The 10484-nt window shown below is 33.1% G+C and overlaps 1 protein-coding gene across 1 annotated transcript; it reads right to left on the bottom strand.

Annotated features, from left to right (window-relative positions):
• Nucleotides 1-7390: 7390 nt before the first annotated feature.
• LOC110114274 lies at nt 7391-9230 on the bottom strand. Its single transcript, XM_020847100.1, has 2 exons — nt 8994-9230; nt 7391-7840 (listed from the first exon to the last, which is right to left on the bottom strand). The coding sequence occupies exons 1-2, from the start codon at nt 9228-9230 to the stop codon at nt 7391-7393; spliced, it is 687 nt and encodes a 228-aa protein (XP_020702759.1).
• Nucleotides 9231-10484: the final 1254 nt, after the last annotated feature.

Below are 10484 nucleotides of genomic sequence, written 5' to 3'. Positions count from 1 at the left end.
GATTTGCAAAGTGCACCAAAAATTGACAAGAGGCATACAATGAGCTCACAAAGAGTATGCTTACTTTTTCTGTATTACTTAAAGCTTAAGAAAATCCTTGATATTTTTGATACTTGATCTTTAAAATCATGATTATTGATTCACCAAATTTTGCATTAATCTTCTATTAGATATGTTTTATGAAAGGAGTTTTGAAAAATTTGTGTTTCTTTTTCTAATTTATTCATTGATTTAGATAGTGGATTAAAATATTTTTTTAGCCTCTAAAGAACATGAGCTTGCATTAACAATTTCTGAATTTCTTACCTTTACTGGATTATGCGGTGTCATTCCATTCCTTACTAAGTTTTTGAATAAAATATGAGGTAACTTTTTCTTTTTAAAGGATTTTTCACGCCCCTTCTCTTTTTGATAATATCTAAGGGGGAGAACGTACTGTTGTATTTGTATCATTTTTTACAAAAAATAAAAACAACAAAAATTTGATTTCCCCAACAATAATTGAAGTATATACCTTTTTTATTTTTCTTGAGCATGAGAAACTGTGATTGTAATTGGGTAACTATGCACACACACTAGGTGAGTTAGACAAAAATTTGTATTCTTAAAATTAATCATATTATATGATTATGGGATTATACGGGACAATTTGACTTGAGTGTTCCTCCAAAAAGTAGTTAATCAAGTCATGCCTTAGAATCTTTATATTTAATATTCATATTATATGAAGTTACATTTGTATAGATGAAATCCAGAGCATGAAATGGTTATGTTCCAGTTCATCCTTAATGAACTGATCATACTATACAATCATAGTTTCGAACATATGACATCGAGAGTATGAAATGGGTGCATACTAGTTCATCCATACGAATAAGAAAATTTTATGAAATGTTCATAATATACAAAATTATGTTTGTATAGAGAACGTCTAGAGTACAAAATACACTTGTCCATTTCTATGCCAAATGAAGCATGATTTTGTTAAACTAATCATACTATATAAAAAGAGTATCATATAGTTTGCGAATGAAAGTATGAAATGCATTTGTATAGAATCATACCAGATGAGCTTGTTCAAATTTTTAACTTTTTGTACAGTACAATATCAGTTCGTACATATGATTGACAGAGTATGAAAATAGGATTAGTAAGAGTTTTTACCAGGATTTTTGAACATTTTGTATATACAAAATATAATTGTACTATATGATCATGGATGATCAAATTGAATTTTTTTAGTTTTTGAGATGGTTTTCTTATCTTTTTTATATAATGTCCTAAAAATTTATTGCCCAAGAACTCCTACTATGAATTTATTTTGAGAGTGCAATTGGAGAGTGTTTGAGAGAGTTTATTGTGATTGGAGATTGAGAGATTTCTTAAGAGGGAATTGTGAGGGGACTCACAAGGTTACCGAATGATGAGAATCTCTTTCTTAATCTTCAAAATGATTCCATACTTTCTTGAAAACTCTTGGAAGATGATTTTCAAAGGAGCTCCGGTACTCTGTTGACACCAGGAGGCTGTGAGAGGATGTCGATACTCTGCCGACACCATAAGGGTGTGAAAGGGCATCTATAGTCTGCTGACACTAAGGAGATGTGAAAGGATGATGGTACTCTACCGACACCAAGAGGGTGTCAAAGGATGACAGTACTCTGCCACATTAAAGATTATTAGAAGAGAAGTTAATTTTAAGGGATTCTCCACCTTACTGTTGGAGAAAAAGTAGAGTCACTTTGGTATAGCGCAATACTTAAAGCGAGAGTCTTCAAGGAGTGAATGTAGGTCTAGTTGGTTCAAACCACGATAAGTTTCTATGTTATTTTCTATCTTTAATTTTTTACTACATTTTTATTTTTCTGCAAGTTTAAATTTTATGGTTGAAAAATATTTTTAAAAAATTAATCATTGTGCTTAAAAAATATTAAATTAGTTTTCTAAAATTTCAAAGAGATTTTTAAATTACTAATTCACCCCTTCTTGGTTAGCCATATGATAATTACTTTAGGTCTAACAACCTATTCAGACTTTCAAGTGGTATTAGAGCCTACATTCCAAAATTGAGGTTTAAACAACTTTTTGAAAATATGCATGACTACTTTTTGAAACCATAATACACTCGAAGGATATTTGATCACTAGACCACCATTGTTTGTTAACTAACATTTTAATTTTGGAAAACATGTATGTATACTTTCTTCAATCGATTTATTATCGAATGTAGATTTTAGTACAAGAAGGTTACACTAGACCAACTAGACATGTAAATGACTTTATTACTAAAACACCATTTACTAATTGGATAGTAAAAGAAAAAGACTTATCTCAGTTAAACGTTAAATGTTTAAATAATTTTTTCTATGCACTTAAATTTGAAGACTATAAGCGTGTCTCAACTTGTAGAATTGAAAAAAAAATTTTGGATAGGCTTTATATTATATATGAAGGAACTAATTAGGTGAAATAATCGAGATTGAACATTCTACTACATGATTATAAACTTTTTCACATGAAACTGAATGAATTAATCATTAACATGTACACATATTTCTCACAAATAGTCACCTCATTGCATGCTTTTGGAAGAGAATTAACGAATGCTAAAAAAGTAAATAAAATTCTTTATTATTTGCATACTGCTTATGATGCAAAGATAACTGCTATAATGGAATCAAAAGACTTAAAAATTTATTTTATTTATAATCTTCTTGGATCACTAATTACTTACAAGCAAGGAGTTACTTAAAAATAGATTGATGCAAGTGACAAGTGAAACGGGAAAAATATTGCATCGAATGTGGATGACTAAGATAGTGATCTGTCTCAACCTAAGGATGAAGATGATATTGCCTTAATGATAAGGCAATTTAAAAGTTTTCTTAAGAGGAAGCAGAGAAGATGTCACTAGTGGAATAATGGTAAGTTACAAAAAAATGCTAAATATTTTATTGATGAAATTTATTATGAATAAAGGAAGCCTGGACACATCAAATTTGCATGCCTGAATCTTAAAGCTAGTCCTAAAAAGGAGAAGGATGAGGAGAAAAAGCAATGTAAGATAGTATAACTCACATAGTTTTATAAATCTTTTTCTTGGAGTGAAATGTTTTTCTTCTGGATTAATTGGGCATATCTAACGCACTTGTACTATTCATAGTAAAACTCATTTAGTGTGGAGACCTAAGATATATAATTCACTGCACATCAAATATGCATCCAGATTATTATTGCCAAGAGGAGAACCTAAACTTGTTTGGGTTCCCAAGTCTAATGTTTAATCTTTTTGTAGAATCACTCTCATATAAGACCTTATGAGAATATTTGGTACATGGATAGTGGATGTTCAAAAAATATGACTTGATATACTACAAAATTCATATCACAGAAAGTCAAGAATGAAGGTAAGGTTATATTGGGAAATAATACCACTAGGAAAGTGGTAGACATATGTATTATTAGGAATTTGAAAAAAAATTTAATTGAGAATGTTTTATTGGTAGGAGGCTTAAAGCATAATTTATTGAGTATTAGTAAATCATGTGATAAATGTTAGTATAAAATGTTTTCCCACAAGCTGCATAATAAGCCAAAATGAAATTATTATTTTTTGGTTAAAACCCACAAAGGGGCCTACGCGTTAATATCAAAAAAGCGGTTACAAGGTCCTTAAAAGGAACCTCCAGCTCACTAATGCTCGGCAGAGCTACAAAAGAAAGTAAAAGGAAACCTAAGAGCCGGTGGTTCCTAGTACTAAAAGTTATAAAAAAATCTAATAACATTCTAGTGGTGCAATAAAGAAGCACCACAAAAAGGAAGAAAAGGATAACCACGATAAGCACAATCGTCCAAAAAAAATTGAAGCTCACCTTCCAAAAGGTCTAATAACCAGTGGAGCAGCTCCATTCGCACTCTCTGTAACACTGGCAGCAAATATGCATAAAAGGGAAACTCCAAAAAAAATAGAATATATGATAGTTATAGATAAGTGATGCATAAGCTTGCAGAAATAATGATTTAAAGGATGAAACTGAAGAAATACTTCCCTTAGGCTAGCAGCAATAGCTTGAATGAGATTAAATAAGGAGTTAGTACACCAATACAGTAACTACAAAAGGGAAGAACCCAGAGCAGAAACGCCAGAAATGGCTCAAACATGAGGTAAATGATATAACTGAAGAGAAACTTCCCAGAATGAGCCCAGAATAGAAGTACACTCGCAATGATGAACTTTCAAAGAGTAAATGTGTCGGATCATGTAAACTAATCTCTGAAAAGAGTTGACCCCACAATCCACATACAACAAAAAAGGATAGGGAGCACCAGAAAAACTGGCCCTCCCATACTTGCAAGAACTACCCTCCATGGAAATAAACCCGGATTTCACACAGCCAACCAATAGTTTAATATGCCAAAAACCAGCACTAGTAGAACAACCGAACAAACCTCCATCACCTGAAACAAAAATTAGTTGGAAATACACAATCCGAGACTAAAGCATCAATACCACATAACGTATCTTCGGATTGTGTAAAAGGAAACAAGTCAGTCCAGGCAAACATAAAGCCACAACCAATAAAAACCAAACCTCAATAGACTCCAGATCACCAGAACTACAAAAAAAAAACCATCATTAATTCCTCCAAAAATTAGACGCCCACAAAAGCAGGTTAAGGCTAGCAGGAAATAGCAAAACCATAAGGAGATCAAAGCAAAAAAGCTGAATACAATTAAAGTAACCGAATATAAGGTAAACCCAAACGATCTAATCTAGCAAGCCCTTTAGTATCTTTAGGAAGGCTATGTTCCTCATACTCCACAAAATTTTGTAATTTACAACCCCTTTTCGCAAGAGAATCAGCCACCGCATTCCCTTCTCATAAAATATGAGAAATTTTAAAGGAAGTAAGAGAAAGGAGATGTTTAATATCTCTAAGTCTATAGAATTTGTCAGAGTTAGCAGCAGATTGACCTTTAATGTAATAAATAATGAGCATAACATCCACTTCAACCCATAAATTATTGATCCCAAGAGAATTGCAAAGATGAATCCCATATAAAAGGCTATCCAACTCAGCTTGAATAGCATTAGTAGCATTAGAGGGACCCGCATAAGCTTTAATGACAAAACCCCTAGTATCCCTGATAATGCCACTACAACCTACCTCAGTAAGGTTTTTAGCACCATCCGTATTGAGTTTAAAGCACCCCACCATCAGTTTTGTCCAATGAATAATCCTGTTATTAGACGCAACATAGGTGGTAGAGAAATTTAAACTAAATTCCTCACAAAGGTGATGGTATCCTTTCAAAGAGTCATGTTATAAAAGCTTAGCAACATACAGTTGATAAATTTTATGCATAATTTTAGAAATAATCATGCACGCATCCATCTTGACATTCTCGAGTTTAGAAGCATTTCTACTATTCCAAATAAACCATGAAATCAAAAAAGGAATGATATTAAGAATATGACCTTTCTTTTTAGTAAACCATTTAATAAGCACATCAGTGATAGAAGTAAAATGGAAAGTAGAGAACACTTTAAACAAGTTGTCAAAGTGCAACCAAACTTTCATCGCAATAGGACCTTGAAAAAACATGGAGCAAGTTTTCAGTATGATAGCAGTATTGACACTTGGAAACAATATAGAAGCCTTTTTTAATAAGCATCAAATCCACAGGAACATAACAATGTAAAATTCTCCAAATCAGGAAAGATTAAGTAGGGGGGATACTAGAGTGCTAGAAAGAAACATTAAAATAATTAGAAGGAAGAGCCTGCTTAATAAATTTCCAAACATGTTTAGAGCTGAATTTACCATCATTAGAGTAATTGAACAAAATATAATCATCCATTTCCATATGAATAGTAATTTTCAAAATTAAATTGATAATAAAATCCAGCACAGTAGTGGATAGTAAGTCAAGGTTCCACTCCCATTGGTAAAAAACTCCTTAACTTTATAGTTGGAAATTGAACGCGTAAATAAAAGATTATCAATAGAAAAATTACTCAACCATTTATCTTGCCAAAAATGAATATTACCAATGCCTACTCCCCATTGAATTAAATCCTTGGCTTCCCACTTGACATTGCATAATGTTTTCCAGTTATTGGAATCACCAATTCTAAAATAGCAATTTAAAGGATGCTTGGTGCCACAGTATTTACAAACCTTAAACTTGGCCCAAAGGCTCTTGTTGTCCCTAAAGTTAAACCATAATTTATGATTAAAAGTATTAGCCATGTCTTTTATGGTTTTGAACCCAACTTTTTCTTCTTCCAAAGTACCAAAAAATTTTTTCCAAGAGCCTAAAATAATAGCATTAGAACCTTCCTTAGAACCCCAAAGAAATTTCTTGAAAAAGACCTCTAACCTTCTTGAAACATTCACAGTCGGGGCCAAAGTGTGGAGCAAATAAATAGGGATAGAACAAAGAACATGTTTAATGAGCACTAGTCTACCAACATAAGATAAGTAACTGAAAGCCCAGATAGTAAGTTTCTTCTGAATAGTGGAGAAAATATCATCAAAAAAGAAAGATTTTTTTCCTACCTTTAAATAGAGGAGTACCAAAATATTTAATAGGAAGAGAATTTTTGCTTAAACCAGTTTTGCTTTCAATTCTTGGGATACGAGAAGCAGAAAAAGATTTAGGTGTAATAAATGAACTTTTAGAATTGTTGAACGTTAAACCCGAAGTGTTTTGAAAATTTTCAAGAAAATTGAAAAGCATTTGAACCATTTTAATAGTCCCATTGGTAAAAATAATGAAATCATCCGCAAAGCTCAAATGGGTCAGAGGAAAAAACAACCAGTCCGATAATACAGTTTAGGATGCATTCTGAAAAATTGGTTAAGCCCACGAGATAAGATTTCCATAGAAATAATGAAGAGAGCAGGAGATAAGGGATCACCTTGTCTAAGCCCATGAGAAGAATGAAAAAAACCATGAGGGTTTACCATTAATAATAAATGAGAAATTACAAAATTCAATGCTATTTTTTTATCAAAGTAATAAAATGAGAATTAAACCCAAAAAGCTTTAAAATGACATAAAGAAATTCCCAATTAAGGTTATCATAAGCTTTAGTAATGTCCATTTTAAAAACAATATTCCCACCGACGACCTTCTTGTCCAAATCATGAATTAATTCCTGCACAAGTATAATATTATCAAATATAGATCTTCCTTTAACAAAACTAGACTGCTACAGAGAAATAATTTTGGGAAGAATAAGAGCATGTCTCCCCATTAAAATTCTAGAGATCACTTTATTAAAGAAGGAGCACAAACTAATAGGCCTATAATCATTCCAGAAATTAATATTATGAACCTTAGGAATAAGAGCAATAGAAGTGGTAGTGAAAAATTTAGGGTACTAATAACCATTAAAAAAGTCAACAACAGCATTAATAAGATCCTCCTTAATAATTTCCCAAGATTTTTGTAAAAATTTATTATTAAATCCATTGGGACCAACAACAGAGTCAGAGTTCATACTATTTAAGTTATCCCAAATCTCCTCAACAGAGGGAGTTTTAGTGAGCAAATAATTGTCCTCTTCCGACACCATAGCCTGAATAAAAGAGAAATCAGTATTAAGATTGAGAGCAAAGTTCGAATTAAAAAGTTTGCCGAAAAAATCAACTCCTAAAGAGGCAATCAAGTCTGGGTCCTCTATGATATCACCCTCAGACAAAGTGATCTTATGAATATGCCTGCTGACTTTATTATGATTAGCAATATTGTGAAAATAGGCAGTATTACGATCACCTTCCACAAGGAATTTGGAAGAAGCCTTTTGCCTCCAAAAAGCTTCTTCCTTTTCCTGCGGCTTATACAAAATGATTTTAGCATTGTTAAGAAGAAATAATTTTTCCAAAGAAGAAGTATGCATAAAAACCAACTGAGATTTATCCACCTCCTCTTCTTCTTTCAAAATGTTAGTAAAGATATTTTTGAAGATACATTTGTTCCACCAAGCAAGCTTTGCTTAAGTCTCTTGAGTTTGAACCAAAATTAAATCATTCCATGCACATTATCCGAGGGGACAAGAGGCACTTACAAATTCTCTTTCACATTCTGAAAAAAGATTCATCAGGAAGCCACATGTTTTGAAATCTAGAAGAATAAAAGCTATTAGTATTGGCGTTACAAAAACTTAAAAGAAGAGGAGAATGATCTAAAAGTGTACGAGTAAGATGAGTAATATGAATGTTAGAAAATTTATGGATCCATAGATTGTTAAAAAGAAACCGATCAAGTCTTTGCCACATATTTCCCCCGTTCCAAGTAAAATTGCTACCATAATAGCCAATGTCATGTAAATTACTATTTCTTATCATATCATTTAAATCCTCCACATTGTAAAAATTAGGAGGTTTACCACCAACCCTCTCATTCGAATTAGAACTACAGTTGAAGTCACCCCCACACACCAAGGGGCATCCAACAAAGAGGCAAAAGCATTGAGTTGACCCCAAAGAGTCTTCCTCCAACCTCTAGAACAAGATGCATAGATGAAAGAAGCAAAACAAGAAACATGGTTCAAATAAAAATTAATATGAACAACATGAGGTAAATCTAATATAATACTTAAAGAGATCGTATGATTCCAAAAGAGCCAAATTTTATTCGTGCAATTACCAAAGTAAAAATCAAAACACAAATAAACTTTAACAGACTCCATCTTAGTAGCAGCAATCAAGGGTTCAGTTAAAACAAGTAATTGGAGGCCATGAATCCTACAAAGATTCTTAACTCTATCCTTAGATAGAGAACCACCCACACCCCTAATATTCCATAAAAGAGCTTTAACCATTGGCGGATTGTGTTGACAATATAGTGATTCTTGGAGTGCTACTTGAAAAAACTTTAGAATTTTTGCCTTTCTTTTTGAAGTTGGAGTTATTTTCCACTTCAATGAATTTATTCTTTCCCTTGTTTGGTGACATAGATTTGGTAGGATCCTTAAATTCTACCATAGGAATCCATATTTCAATGTTCCCCACTTCCCCTTCCTCCAAATCATCATTCCTACATCTAGTGCCTTGTAAATGTTTAGAAGAAGTACTTTCACTTCCACTAACATAGTTTCCTTCCTTATGTTTAATATTATCTTCCTCAATACCCAGATTTTCCACATCAATATCCCCATTATTGATTAGAGCCCTTTCTTGATTAACAGCTATATTTAAAGTATCTAAAAATTCCACCATTTTGCTCCCACATCCATCATTGCCATACCATCATTTTGAACTCCAAATCATCCTTATTCACTTCACCACATGTTCTTATGGAAGAATTTAGAAAAATACCATCTATGTCATCTTTCTTAGTAATGGGATCCTCCACTTGTTTAATAGGGCCATTTTCCATAGAAGGAAGAGATCCAGGGTCAATGTTTTGCTCGGGCATTATAGATTCCATCAATTTTTTTGGGAACTTTAGAGTTAACCTTAAGTTGGGGATGCACAACATAACAATCAGCAATCGCATGGCCATGAATTTCATAGTGCAAACACAAATCGTGGACATTTTCAAAGTCAGCGTTTTGTAAATAACCTGCATTTTCAGAACCGATCCATACCTCTTTCGGATGTTTTTTGGTTATATCAATTTCAACCAAAATCCTAGCTATAGAAGGACGAGAACGAGAAGCCGTAGCTTGATTGGTTTGAAGAGGTCTACCAAAGATTGAACAAATAGCATGTAAAACATGAGCATTAAAAAAATGAAGCTGCAAATTTGGAAAAGAAATCCTTATGGGAACAATAGGAGACTCTTCCTTAACATCAAAGAAGGGAGTCCATTTCAAAAGTCTTATCCGATAGTTAAGTATATAATAAGAGTGCTTAGCAAGGACCCTACTGTAATCAAGGTCATTAGAAAGTTGGATCGAAACATGCCGAGCTTCTAACATCTCAATAGAGAAATAACCAGACAATTTAAGCTTACCAAAAAATAACCGAATAGCATGTAGATTGGGTCTACAGACAGCGAACTTTCCAACAAGGGTAAATTGATGAAGTAAGGCAAGTTTAAGAATGTCATCATCAGACATCAGTATAGTGGGAACTCCTTTAACAGTAGATTTAGTATAAGATAAACTAGGGTTATGCGAAGAAGTAGCACAAGCTAAAACATCGCAAAAAGAACAAGAAGATGAAATGGTTTTACCATCTACCAGTAAACCTTTCCAAGCACCAGAAGTTCCAGCGGGCAGAGTAGCCTAGACATCAGGGGAGGTTGAGGACGAGCCCATCTCCAAAAGGAGAAAAGAACGGCCCATGTCTGAAGCCCCCCAGAGAACGCCAAAGGAAAATCCAAATCAAAAAAAATAAAAAGTAAGGGCTATATCAGAAGAAATTACTGTGAAGGAAGGAAAAGGGCGAAAATCGCACGAATCACCAGAGTATGGGGACGGCTAGGGCAAAACGTGATGGCCAGAATGAAATTAATGTATTGCATGA

The sequence above is a fragment of the Dendrobium catenatum genome, unplaced genomic scaffold (assembly GCF_001605985.2).
Source record: "Dendrobium catenatum unplaced genomic scaffold, ASM160598v2 fragScaff_scaffold_1021, whole genome shotgun sequence".
Lineage (NCBI taxonomy): Eukaryota > Viridiplantae > Streptophyta > Magnoliopsida > Asparagales > Orchidaceae > Dendrobium > Dendrobium catenatum.
This window is presented reverse-complemented; position numbering and strand designations above follow the sequence as displayed.

Excerpts from the sequence above, each read along its gene's own strand:
- LOC110114274 (XM_020847100.1), bottom strand. The coding sequence starts at position 9,230 with ATGGTGGAATTTTTAGATACTTTAAATATAGCTGTTAATCAAGAAAGG. Across the intron at positions 7,841-8,993 it reads TTGAAATATGGATTCCTATG|GAAAAGGAAGAAGCTTTTTG; the intron begins GTAGAATTTAAG and ends TATAAGCCGCAG.